This window comes from Xenopus laevis, chromosome 9_10L, assembly GCF_017654675.1.
Source record: "Xenopus laevis strain J_2021 chromosome 9_10L, Xenopus_laevis_v10.1, whole genome shotgun sequence".
NCBI classification, from domain to species: domain Eukaryota; kingdom Metazoa; phylum Chordata; class Amphibia; order Anura; family Pipidae; genus Xenopus; species Xenopus laevis.
Window position 1 is genome coordinate 62833736 of NC_054387.1, and position 14653 is coordinate 62848388.

Below are 14653 nucleotides of genomic sequence, written 5' to 3' on the forward strand. Positions count from 1 at the left end.
ATAGGGATTACTAAGTGGCCAATCACAGCCCTTATTTTGCACTACCCAGGAAAATATTTCATGCTTGTGTTGCTCCCCAACTCTTTTTGCATCTGAAAGTTGCCCCTGGGTAAAAAAGGTTGGGGACCCCTGCTCTAGGCTATAGCACCCAAAGCTGTGACAAACAGTGATCAGTTCCTCTATGTAAAGTCATTATTGGCTGCTACAGTTAGTATTGTACTGTGATTTATTGCCTTAATGAATAACCATTCACAATGATATTGACAACTGAGTAGGGGTATTAAAGAGGCTCTCTAGCCAACCCACTCACTACTATGGTTTAATATGGACCTGTTGGTGCAGCTGAAAGCAGGGAAACCTTGAACCAGAATAAGTGGTCATTCCACCCTGTGTGATGATTGGAACAATAATTGTCCCATTTTGCTTCTAAGAAGCTTTTCCTTAAAGGAAAAGTAACATCAAAAAATGTAAGTGCTTTAAAGTAATTCAAATATAATCTACTGTTGTCCTGCACTGGTAAAAGTTATGTGTTTGATTTAGAAAGACTACTATAGTTTATATAAACTAGAAACACTATTTGGGATTCGGCCAAATCCCTGATCCTTTGTGAAAGATTCGGCCGAATACCGAACGAAATCCTAATCCTAAATTGCATATGCAAATTAGAGGTGGGAAAGGAAAAAGTGGAAAAAGAATGTTTTACTTCACGTCACGTGATTTCCCTTCCCACACCTAGATTAGGATTCGGATTTAGTTCGGCCACACAAGGATAAACCCAATCCTGCTGAAAAATCCTGAACCGAATCCTGGATTCAGTGCATTCCTAATATAAACAAACTGCTGTGTAGCCATGGGGGCAGCCATTCAGCTGGAAAAAAAAGAGAATAGGCACAGATCACTTAGTAGATATCTGATAAGCTCTGTAATGGAATACAATGGGATTCTGCAGAGTGCATTTGGTATCTGCTATGTAACCTGTGGCTTGAATGGTTGTCCCCATGGCTACACAGCAGCATATTTATATTAACTATAGTAGTGTTTCTTAAGCAAACATGCCAGTCAGTTTTACCAGTGCAGGGGAACACAACATTATATTTTCATTGCATTTTAATTTGTTGGTGTTATTGTTCCTTTAAGGGAACTTTAATTCTAACACTAAAGGACCATACTCCCCTATCTGAGTCCAGTCCCACTCATGCCAGTGTTTACCCAAGTACAGAGCTCTGATTCTTTGGGTGTATAGCTTGGTTCCAACTAAAAGCTTTTTTTACTCCTACTCCATCAAGCTTTACACTATATTTGGGTTACTTGTGAGTCTTTTCTGTTGGGTGCAAGTCCCACCCCCTGCCTGCAACAGGAATAAAGCACCACACTTTGATGGCTCTTTCTACTCTTGCCCTGTTACATTTGACATGGTAGGACAGATTCCATTAGTTCTTTGCCCAAAAGTCAGGCAGTTTTAACAAATTTGTTTTGGTTTTTTTGTTAGGGTGCCAGTTACGGATGAACTGGGATCTGCGGGTTGGAAATTGAAGAAGAAGAAAAAGAAGGGACGAAAGAAGAGTGAAAAAGATGGGAAAGGGAGGGAGGGGGAGGAGCATAAAATCAGAAAAAGGAAAAAAACAGGGAAAAAACAAAGTCTGAATGACAGGAGAGATGTCAGGAAGGAGTGGAAAACAGATAAAAAGAACTGAGACTGAAGGCATCATGTGAATAGAGAGTAGGAACACTTGGGGGCTGGACCTTCCAAGTAAAGGGGATGAAGGAAAATAAGCAATGAAAGGGAGCTAAAAAGTGTATTTGGGTGATTTGGTTAAAAACTGGTATTTCTTGCCTTACAATAGAGGAATGCAGATTGGAGTATGCCAATATATACAATATAGTTCTCTGGTTATTTATTGTAATTTGACTGAGGGGGAGAATAACAAGAATTGTATATGAGGAGCTTCGTCTGTTAAGGTGAGCTTTGCCTATTTTAATTCAGTTATACTTGGCAAAACCGACTAAAAAGAGCTTCACCTATGGAATCAATTCACTTATGGAAAGAAATGTTAGAATCTATGAATCCAATTAGAATATATTACTACAAGTGTGAGAGAGCAATCTACTAACTGCATTCATAAGAATGATTTGAACATGTAATAGCTACTGAAAGCTGTATTTGTCGGGCTGTTTATATTATCTGCCCTGTTGGTTCTGACTTCTGAGACAATGTAGCAGAAGACATTGTTTTAATAATCAGAACCAGAAAATAGAAAGGGGCACACAAATTCTGCTTTCAACAGCAATTACATTTACATACCAGTGAATGAATGTATCTTGGGAAGTTGCCTAGAATGTTCTTTCATTAGGCAAAAGATTCTCAGTGTTCTCAGCATTACATGAATTATTATATTTTCTAGTTTTCAAGATATTAGCAGTTTTTACACTGATAATATTATGCATTTGAAGCAACAGTGCCACCTGCTGTTTATTTTTGCTGACTGGACTGGGCATCCAGGCATTTCCCTTACTCTTTATGTAGGAAATGGGGCACAGACCAAGCAGCAGCCTCCCAGTCAGTCTATGTGGTGCTTAATCATCATATGAAATAATAATAATATAAACCTATTGCTATGTCCTTTTGTCTGATAAGAAAGGGGGGGTCTGGACCTCCTTCTCTTAGCAAACTACAACCCCCATCATTGTTTATAAGGATTTCAGGGGGTGTTGGGAATTTCCAGGCTTTTTATCAATGTAATGTCCAAAGTGTCTATGGGGATGCAGCTGTCTTACTTAATGTTAAGAATGCTATTTTTACAAAAACAGATAGAAGCTAATATATTTCAGTGCTACAATTGTATATACGTTTCTGGTTTATATTATTTGGTACCATAATATTCATATATTGTATATTTTGCATTTGTACAAATGTAATAACTATTTAAAATAAAAAAAGATTTAAGCCATTATTGGTGTGTGTGTATTCTTCCCTATAGAATAGGGATGGTGGGGGCTATGTTGCGTATCTGGGAGCAAGAGAAATAGGGGAATGTTATATAGGAACATGCTTGTCTCTCAATATTCTCCTTCTTTATAACAAATAATACATCCACCACTTTGCATTAGTATGAAGCTGAACTCTTCTCTTTGCTGATAGTAGAACTTTCTCTCCTACACTATATTTAGAGGTAATTCCTTGGACAAATGTTGATTATATCTCATCCTAAAGGGAAACAACTTACATTCATTGTACATTGGTTATATTTATATTATATCACCCATTCCCTTAAAATTTTAATACTTATGGGAAGGGACTGTGGCTGTGGGATATTAGGGAGAGATGGTGCCTATAGTAGTAGTGGGGATAATAGTCTCTGGGAAGGGACTGTGGCTGTGGGATAGCAGGTATAGTAGGGAGAGATGGTGCCTGTAGTAGCAGTGAGATAATAGCTTCTGGGAAGGGACTGTGGCTGTGTAGTAGCAGGTATAGTAAAGAGAGATAGACCTATAGTAGCAGTGGAGTAATAGACGCTGGGAATGGACTGTGGATGTGGGATAGCACTAGCAGGTATAGTAGGGAGAGATGGTGCCTATAGTAGCAGTGGAGTAATAGTCTCTGGGAATGGACTGTGGCTGTGGGATAGCAGGTATAGTAGGGAGAGATGGTGTCTATAGTAGCAGTGGGATAATAACCTCTGGGAAGGGACTGTGGCTTTGGGATAGCAGGTATAGTAGGGAGAGATGGTGCCTATAGTAGCAGTGGAGTAATAGTCTCTGGGAATGGACTGTGGCTGTGGGATAGCAGGTATAGTAGGGAGAGATGGTGTCTATAGTAGCAGTGGGATAATAACCTCTGGGAAGGGACTGTGGCTTTGGGATAGCAGGTATAGTAGGGAGAGATGGTGTCTATAGTAGCAGTGGGATAATAACCTCTGGGAAGGGACTGTGACTTTGGGATAGCAGGTAGGTTGTAGTCTTCCAGCTTACCATTTACAACCAATGGTTGCTGGATAGTTATGGGAATCGTAGCTCAAAAACTGCTGTAAACTTAAACAGTCCTAATATAGCAATGTGCCCCGAGAAAAGCCTGTTCTAAATATGGCCTCCCTAAATTTCTTCTGCAGCCAGCATGAGACCTGGGTATAAAAAAGACTACCGGGGTTGATCAGAGCTAGCCAGGGGGGTGACTTACATACCTGCTGGCTGCCAGTGTTTTTTTTTCTGTCATATAATAATGATATTAAAAGCATAACCCTGATATTATTTGCATCAGACTGAAGTATCCTGAGCTCCATGTGCAGAACTAGCACTTTTATATTTTTTGCTGCTGTTTTGGCACAAATCCTTCTGGTTGACAATTTGGCGCAACTTCATCTGTCAACATTTTGAGTGAGCAGTGAACTGTTTCCAGCCGAGTTCCTGACACTTAGGGAAAGAAAACAGCTAAAACACTCTCAGCCGTTCCTGAAATACCAGGGTGGGGGAATGCCATAAGCACAAAGCACTCTGCGGCCTGAGGAGGGCTGTGTAATGCACTGCAGAGCCCACCCTGGCAAAACAAGGGTTAACAGAATCTGCTTCTATGTTTGGGCAACCGCCAAGGAAAATTAACCCAATTTTCACATATCTAGATATTCAGCAATTAATGGTTAATGATTAGTCCAAGCTTTCCAGTACACGTGCTAGAGAGAGCTGGATCTGGCAGGTTAGAGCCTGTCTCCTCGCCCAAATAAGTGACTGCATGAGTTTTGACGGCTGGCTAGTGGGACAGTAATTGGGCTTGTAGCGTCAGAAACAGATACTGGGTTCTTACCAGCACCACAGCACTGAATTGTTTATCCCTGTCACTTCTAGTCTGACTTGCTTAAGCTACTGATTTTGGAGCAGGAATTGATTCCATGCCCTGACTAATAACCTCTTCCAGTAGATGGGCTCCTTGTCAGCAAAAGCTCAATTGTATAGGGCCACATCGGGCAATGTCTTATTTAGTCCTGTGGCCCCTCAGATTTAGCCATTCAATTGCAGTAGAATTCTTAAGTATCTGTTTAGCTGGGTACACAGAAAGTGATCCCTGTCAAGTATTTGCATCCCTTCTGTGGCTTATTTTTCAGGCATTGGGAAGCTATTGTGGGCATGGCAAACCTGTAAGGACTTGCAGCATTCTGTCTCTGGCTGTCATCTGTGTGCTTTGATCTTTTTAGCCTTTAACCTTTACCTCTAAACCTTAACCCGAAACCCTAAACTTTGAGACCTTGGCAAAGAAGTGTGTAAGGTACAGGAGTGTATTGAGCCAGCCATTGCCCAAAATAGTGTGTTAGAAATTACAGACATCAATGTGTGCAGTGTCAGCAAATGTCTAGTAATGATTGGCAGCCGCCAATCATTCAGTCTCAGGGGCAGACACAGATAAATGTACAGATACATAGTCCTCATAGGAACAGTTGATCAGTATAGATCAGTGGTTTTCTGACTTGGTCTATGTCCCCTTTTAATACCTATCATCTGGCCAGGGACCCCCTTAGCCCAAAAAAAAAAGTTGCAGACACAGGAAGACTCTATATAAGTTATTCAGCCCAGTCCTAAGTATATCTAGGGCATCAAATCAGCTCTTGCACTAACTGTCCTTTAAAATGGACTTCCAGGGGTATCTTGGACAGAAAATGGCATTATATCCAAATATATTCACTTAAAGCGAAAATGAAAATGTAATATCAGCTTCATCATACTGAAATAAGAAACTTTCTAAAAATTCTGTACCGTTGCTGAAATAATCATGTTTATCTTCACTATTCTCAGAATCTGTTTCTCCTCATTCTGTCTTCATTCAAGAGTTGGGTGTCAGATTAATATACCGATATATCTCCCAGACATTATTATACCCTGGTACTTATATTTCCAATTAAGGCATTACTCGGATCCGTTTGTTAGATCATTCAAGGAGAGGGCCCCTACTCAATTTGAAATTGTGGCGTTGCGAGGCTTACCTCAAAAGCGCCTGATATCTAAATTTTACAAATTGATAAATGATCCCACACATGTGCAGGGTTATAAGCAGAATTATATGAAGAAATGGGAAGCTATGCTTGGTTATGAAATCTCTACAGAAATCTCTTCAGCAATCTGGCGTATTGCTAAAAGTAGTGTTACTTGTGTCAAACAAAAGGAAAATATTTATAAAATATTAATGTGCTGGTACCTTACTCCCTGTAGATTGCATAAAATTTTTCCCGCAGTTTCACCACTATGCTGAAGGGGTTGCCAGATTAACGGCACACTTTACCACATTTTCTGGGACTGCCCATGTATACAACATGGAGGGAGGTTAAGAAATTGCTGGACTGTTTGACACATGATAATATTCCATTGGACATTACAACCTTCTTATTGGGAAAATCTTTTGAGAAGATGTCTAAACCAACTCAGACGTTACTCAACCACGTACTAACGGTAATACGCATATCCATAGCTTCTAAGTGGAAATCACGTTCTTCCCTCCTGGTTAGAAATAGATCAAAGAATTGAAAGTAACAAAAGGTTCGAACACAATATTGCATTATTGCAAAATAAAATTCCTCAGTTTTTGAAGGTATGGGCGCCCTGGGACCTTCGCCTTCTTTAACTCCAGAAGGTGGGATTGTTGTTAGCACTTGAGGGACGTGAGGGATATCAGTCTTAGTGCCAACACCTTATACTCTACTCTGCTATCAAGCAAGACATATCATTGAAAGAGGTCTAACCTTAGTTTAACCGATTCATGTTTTTCTTTTTCTTGTCTTTTATTATTATTTTCTGTGTTATGAAGCTATTATCTCTTTATGTGTCTATGCATTTACTGATATCTGTGATTGCAGAATACCTTATATTAAGACATAATGTGAGATATGTCAGTAAGATGTTCGAATGTAGAGCATTACTGCGGTTTCTATTGTAACCATTGTACTTCATCTTGCTTGTAAATGCAACTTTTATTTTATGAAAATAAAAATCTAAGTTACAAAAAAAATATACTGATATATCTTTAGGGGGGCTCCTTTTACATAGAAAATGTATTAGAGCTCACTCTAAATTTATTTAAATCACCAGAAATCCTGTCTCTCTACATGCAGGATTTGTGCAAAAGGCAGTTATTTTGTTAGATTTTGTTTATACTGGAATCAGTTATTTGAGTGAGCTCTATTACATCTGCTAGGAAAGGAAGCCCCCCCTATAAAATATATTGGATCATACATTTGACACCCAACTTCTGCATGAAGACAGAGAGAAACAGATGCTGAGAGAGGGATAGTGAATATAAACTTGCTTATTTCAGAAAACAATGCAGAATTTTTAAGTGATTGTATTTAGAAAGTTTCTTATTTCAGTATGCCGAGGTTTATATTAGATTTTCATTTTTGCAATAGTTGGGCTGTTTTTATATTTTGTAGGTGATAATTAGGCAGAATGCTATCAGTCAGGGTCAGCGTGGGACTGGGCCTCCAAGGACCCACTCTACACACCATTAGATATAATCTGGTATCTGTATTAAACAGCTTTATAGTGAACATAACGGATTTGTCATAGGAGCGTGGCCCACCGGGATTAGTATCCTGGTAGGCCAGTGCAGCCCTGGGGGAAGGCTCACCTTACTATGGTTATTAGCACAGATTAAGGGGGACCCTCTGGTAGAAATGCACAGTACTGCTGATATCCGCAGTCACTTATACCCTACAGGCCAGGGAAACCGTGTCAGGGTGGGGTTAGGTCGGGTCAGACACTCAAGGGGAAGAGGACAATCTAGCCCAGGAGAGGAGCCGAGAGCAGAGGGGAGGGGGGACAGGACCCAAGGAGACAGGCTGATGCCAGGCTGCTCCCCTCTGTGGTTACACGCAGCATCTTAAACCCACATCCCCCCGACCACAGAGAACACACAGCCCAGCAAAACAAGATGGATATTAAAAATAATCACTGTTAAGACCTTGGAAAAGTTCAAAACGACCCGATCACCTATATATAAAGCAAAAGCAAACATTGGTTAGAGGGGCAGAGGTGCACATATCAGAGGGGGCTCAGGGAGGGGAATGCTTCTGAAATAACCAAACCTTCCTGAGATGCCTTCACTGTTATTAAAGATAAAACACTGTCATAAAACAGCCCTAATATGTATTTAAAGCAATATTATTCTGTGGTAGTTATTGCGGTCAGGGCAAACTAAATATAAAATCCCCAAGCTGTTTACAGAGAACATTGGGGGGTTGACTGTATTCTTAGGGGTCCCACACAAACTCAGAGAGACAAATGCAGGAATACAGGCTTGTAGGTTATAGCAACCAATCAGCAGTTAGTTTTCACTGATCTCCTACATTTAGAATACTGAAAGAAAACTTTTGATTGGTTGCTCTTGCTTATTGGACCATGTACAGGGCTGGGAGACCCCTGGTAGGGAAGCAAACTGGGAAACCTCATCTAAGCAAAGATAATTTATTTAACTGGATAGAAAGATACAAGGTTGGATTGACCTACCAGAGTATAAGGAGATCTCCTGCTGGAACCTGACCCTAGTGGGCCCCAGCCTAGGAGAGTTCCCATCAGCCAATCCACCATGGGCTTATATTAAAACTATATACCATTTGGTACTATCTAGTGTATATCTGATTGCTTTGAAAGTGGGTTCCGGTTCTCTGTTGGAACCCAATTCCCTATCTTCTCCACAATGTAGCATTCCCCCCAGAAATCTAGAGTAGGTCCCATAACCAACAAGACCCCTAGAGTAAGGAAGGGAAGGGATACAGGGCATACACAATGTGTTTACTACATATAATAATATATCCTCTGTACTTTTATCTCTTGTTACCCCCCTCCGTTTTGCCTCTGATGTTAAGGCATAAGATGAATGCCTTTTTTTCTTTTACCCTAAAAGCAGCCTTGACCCTAAGGGTCCCCATTAAGATCCAGCAATATGTGGTAAGGGAAGTTGAAACATGAACGTTGTTATGCTGGTCTCGGATAAGTACCAGAACTCAGAATCTAGTGTGAAATTCTCTTATCAAGTGCTGAGAGCAATGGACTCTGTTGAGAGGCAGCTCCTCGTCTAGAGACTTGAACTTTGTGGTTTAAAGTTCCTTGTCCCGCTGTGTAATTTTAAAGAGTCTATTAATCAAAGTGTATGAAAGCTTGGGTTTGGCCGAGTTGCTCATCAGATGGCAGAGGACTGAACAGCCTTATGCCGGGCAGCTTTCTCTCTGTCTTAACTCCTCCCTGTGTGCCTCCGTCAGCCTCAACGCAAATTGTTATTCTGCATTAGAAATTACCAGAGTGTTTTGGGAAAATGTATTTTTTTGGTGAGAATTTGCTTAAAATCAGTACCCCTTCTTGTACCTGGCACCTATCCCTTAGCCACAGACAGCAGCCTCAGCCCAGCCCAATATTTGCTATCTCAGTCTTGTTTATGTTGCTAATTTTTAGTTGTGGCCTGTGGCCTGTGGACGGGGGCCATGCCGGGAGAAAGTATATTTGGACTCAGTGCGGGTTAGAACAGGAGCGGGTAACATTCATTCTATGAAGTTGCTATTTAACTTTTTTTTAACTATTTCAATGCTTGATTTTTTGGGGAAAAGTCTAAAGAAGAATAGTGAACATTGGAGCTTATTTATAAAGACACTGCTTGGGACCCCAAGGTTTAAAAGCAAATGTGCCGTTTATTCTATTATCTCTATAACAGGAACCATCAAAATTCAATACAAATAGTCCTCACAAGCTGGGGAAAACATCAGTACCCCTAAAATCAACCCTTGGGCTCTATACTTTTCCCCATGTAGGGAGGTGAATATACTGCACAGTATTTAGTTATTGCTTTGCTGCCATCACCATAAATATTAAGACTTCTCTCTGTGTTTGTACAGAACATTCTGCCGCAGCCAAGACCGGAGGCTGTTTCCCAGGAGAAGCACTGGCCACGTTGGAGTCTGGTGAGCAGATACCCGTTTCCCACCTGCGCCCGGGCCTACGTGTCCTGGCTATGGACAACAGTGGGAGGCCAACATACAGTGACTTTTTGAGCTTTCTAGACCACAATCCCAAAGAAGAGCATGTGTTCCAGGTTATAAAGACTCAAGACCCCCACCGTCAGTTGTCCTTAACACCATCACACCTGATTTTTGTATCAGACAATTATTCCACACCAGCTTCAGATTTCCAGGCAGTATTTGCAAGCAGTGTAAGGCCAGGGCAATATATCCTGGTATCAAGTGTGGTGGGGCTGATACCTGCTAAAGTAAAGTCAGTGAGTATGCAGACAGACTATGGGGCTTATGCTCCTCTAACTCAGCATGGGACACTGGTGGTGGATGATGTGGTTGTGTCCTGTTTTGCCCTGGTACAGAAACAGAGGTTAGCCCAAATGGTCTATTGGCCTCTCAGGGTACTCTACAAATTAAGGATAATGGCAGGAACAGAACCATCACAGCAGATGGGCATTCACTGGTATAGCAAAGCTCTGTATCACTTGGGCAGGCTAATACTTCATGGGAATGAGTTCCATCCTTTGGGAATCGTTCAGCTGGAGAGCTGAGCCTAGCATGGGCAGGAAACAAGAGAACATGTTGCTAAGAACCTTACTTTGGACATATCAACTGTTTCTGCCTTTGTTGTCCGTTGACTTTGACAGAGATAGATTTATAGAAAGGGTAGCTGCTGACTTGGTCCTATGGACCTTCTATTAGAACTAATGAAACTTGTTTCTCAGACCAAAGTTGGATCGGTTTTCTCAGAGGACTTGGCTTCAGAATAGGCTGGACTTTCTATGTAACAAATATATTCTGAATGATTAATCAATTAAGTCTTCTCACATTTGGTAAGCTGAAACACCACCTCAACAAAATGGTACAACAGAAGCACTACATGTTAAAAGTGTTGTGTGATCATCACAAGGAACATGATTACCTTCATATCAATTGCTCTCCAGGAGCATTTCAGGAACACCCGGACAGAGTATTGTCTCCACACACATGTTCAAAAAATTGAAAGAGATTATCATTGTGGGTACTACTCAGCCACCAAGTGGGATGGGCGATCTTCAGCTGTGACCATGAAGGTTCCTTGAGAAGATCCGGCTTCAACTCTTATTTCCCACAATGGTCTACTGGTTGTAGGTTGGAAGGGTACTGACAAAAGCAGACACATCATATTCCGTTTAAGCATGGTTGTTGTTCTTATTTTATTTAATAATTTCCATAAATATGCTTTTCTTTAGTGTGCTGCTAACTCATAATACTCAAGTGTCTCTTTTCAGAGGAGCACTCTTGTTGCTTGTAAGAAGGGGGTTGTATAAGTGTCTGGCTGCCCCAGAAGCAGGTGTAGTAAAGCCTACAGCTACTAGACAATTTCTTGAGGGGCAGCATGGAGAAACCTGCATTAACATGACTAGGTCTAGTAACCCAGAGCAACCAATCAGTTGTTTGCTTTCATTATCATAGCTAGACAAGACCAGTAAAGGCATTAAAAAAGTTCTCCAGGAGCTGAGGGTCTGTCTTGTGGGACTAAGGGTTATTATCTCTGCCCATAAACAGCAGATCAATGCAGTATAATTAAATTATTATTATTGTAATGGAATGAACGGATAATTATTGTATCTAAACCTGTTGCACCCCTTTGCCCCTGGTCTTAAAAAAACTTACTATAGAGTGCAGTAGAGGGTCATCTGGGCCTGAGCACAACCCACTGGTAAATTGACTTAAAATGTTCATTCAAGAGTGCATTTTCAGTCTCAGTAAAAGTTTCTAACCAGTATGGCTCTCAGGTGTATATAATATAAAACTTACTGGAATTATACTAGAGAGGGGTCCACTAGGGGTTCCCTGAAATCCTGACAGGCCAGGCCGACCCTGGGACCACCATCTATAAACAGTGCTTTGTGGCAGAATGCACCATGTGGAAAATGTGCAACAGCAGGAACAATGTATTAGTTTGATGGAACACACTGCCCATGATCATTGCATGCTTGTATTAATTGTCCAATAAATGGACCTTATAAGAGGTACACCTAATTTAAATACAGTAGAACCCCCATTTTACATCCCCTGATTTTAAGCTTCCCCTCATTTTACATTGTTGTTTTGTAGTCCCACCTATATTTTATGCATAATACATTTCCCTGATTTTACATTTTCCTGGATTTTACATAATTTCGGGTCCCCTGAAAAACGTAAAATGGGGGTTCTACTGTATGCAAATATTTGTAGTCCTTAGTTACTATATTATAACAAGGGCATACAATTTCTCACCCACCAGCTTTTGTGCACTACAGGCCCCAGCATCCTCAGTGACTGGTCCACAGGTAACAACCCTGAGTTAGCCAATTAGCTGGAAGCCAGGGAAAACATATATTAGTAATTGATGGCGGATGGCTATTTACTAGTAATGACTGCATCTAGCTGCTCTTACCTACCCAAAACAGTTCAGCTTGTGCCAAATGGCTGGAGGCAACAATTATGAAAAAACTAAGTATTGTGGGCACTTGATGGCAATTGCAAGATGGCAATCAGATAAGATGACACTGCATGGACAGAGGAAAGGGTATATTTCTGCCAGCCCACCTATTTATTTTATCATGCTAATATGTACAATAGATGTATAAAATGTTTCTTGTTGATATATAATATATAAAATTATAAAGCAAATTGTTATTATTATTTTATTTCTGCCAGTTCTTTAAGGCTTGATGGGAGCTGATGGTTTTTAGGATGAGTTTTATTTAAGGTTAATTCTCAGAAAATCTCTCAAGGATGAGGTAAAGCTTTTTGGTGGAAGAGGAATCTGCAGACTAAAGAGCTACCATACCCCTATTCTGTTCCTGCTAAATTGTGCTTAGTGCAGGGGAGTAACTACAGTGGCATAGTTGTATGGTATCTCTCTGTACTGGCTATGAGCAAATGTAGGGGGTTGTTCCTGCTGAATTGTACGTATTACAATTGAATACCTACACTGGTATAGATATATGGTACTGTATCTCTGTACAGGTATGAGAAAACACAGAGGGCTGTTTCTTTGTGAATTGTGCTTAGTACAGGGAAATACCATTGCTGCCATAGTTCTATGGTATCTCTCTGTACAGGCTATACCTATGGCTATGATGTCTGAATTGTATAAAAAGCAATTGTAAACCAATGCTGGCATAGTTGTGTAGTTTCTCTCTATATAGGTTATAAGAACATCTAGAAAATTGTCCCTGTTATTATGAATAGTAAATAGACTGCAACTCTGTGATATTGGGGTCCACTCCATTCTGCTAGGTGCCGTACCTTTTATTGACTTCTTAAAAGGATTAGGTTGCCAAACTGACTGTAGTGGGGACACAGCAGTGAATTCTTAATACTCTTGGAACAATAGGGTATTGGGTGTAGGGTGTTGTGTCTCTCCCTAGACTTGAGGCTTTATAAAATGCTGAGCTGTAAAGCAGGACTTTAGCTCAAGTCGTCCAAAAACATATATTGTTGGGGTGTAACATGATTGGAGGATTATGGGTGGAAAGAAAGAAGACTGTGGCCAGGCAGCTGTTGACCATGGCAGCTAAGGCACGGCTAAACTACAAGTTGAATCAGTAACATGTTCACAGCAAACCAAACAAAATATGTATTCATTATGATGTCTGAGTTTTGGAGTTGTATAGACTAAAAGGTTGGGTTGGATGATCTGCAGGTTCCTCTTCAGCAGGTTCTACTATGTGGGAAAGGGTTCAGGTAATAAGATGTGATGTTCTTCAGCTTCATCAGAGAAAGTGCTCCTTAGAGAAAGAGTTCGGCAAAGCTGAAAAAGACCCCTGTTACAGGGTGGGCAATGTTCTGCACATCAACAACAGAGAAGCTCATACAGAATTTCAGTCTAATGTCAAGCACAATGTAGCTCAGGTTTTCCAATAAATTTCAGTTTCAACTCATCAAGCGCTCTTATGTTTTTGTGTCATTATTCTTTTCAACCAGAAATTAAAAAATACATTTTATTCAAATGTGTGGTATGTTAGCTACTGACTGCTTCCATGTCCATTGGGATCTTATAGGGGTGGATGCAAAACAGATTTACAATATGAATAGACTGTTTACCCAATGGCCATTCAGTTGATTCCTGCAGTACAACTACCAAAATCTCTAACAGCCTTCCTCTTGTATGTCAAGATCCACTGAAGGGTTGCAGTTTGGGCACTGAAATAAAGGGTCACTGTTACCATATCGCCCTACTATACTGGTTATTATCCCTACTGCTACTAGAGGCACCATCTCTCCCTACTATACCTGCTATCCCACAGTCCCTTTCCAGAGACTATTATCCCACTGCTAATATAGGCACCATCTCTCCCTACTATACCTGCTATCCCACAGCCACAGTCCCTTCCCAGAGGCTATTATCCCCACTGCTACTATAGGCACCATCTCTCCCTACTATACCTGCTATCCCACAGCCACAGTCCCTTCCCAGAGACTATTATCCCCACTGCTACTATAGACACCATCTCTCCCTACTATACCTGCTATCCCACAAACACAGTCCCTTCCCAAAGACTATTATCCCACTGCTACTATAGACACCATCTCTCACTACTATACCTGCTATCCCACAGTCACAGTCCCTTCCCAGAGACTATTATCCCCACTTCTACTATAGGCACCATCTTTCCCTACTATACCTGCTATCCCACAGTCAC

At 40.8% G+C, this 14653-nt stretch overlaps 1 protein-coding gene across 2 annotated transcripts in view; it reads left to right on the forward strand.

Annotated features, from left to right (window-relative positions):
• ihh.L (indian hedgehog L homeolog) overlaps positions 1-13891 on the forward strand; it is a 36623-nt gene extending 22732 nt beyond the window's left edge. Inside the window, exon 4 of one of the 2 annotated variants that reach the window (XM_018235715.2) lies at positions 1490-3022. In XM_018235715.2, coding sequence (XP_018091204.1) covers positions 1490-1694 — 205 coding nt within the window. In that variant the 3' untranslated portion in view covers positions 1695-3022. Of the gene's footprint in view, positions 1-1489; positions 3023-9860 lie in introns of those variants that run through there. The other variant, XM_018235714.2, reaches the window with a different exon arrangement.
• Positions 13892-14653: the final 762 nt, after the last annotated feature.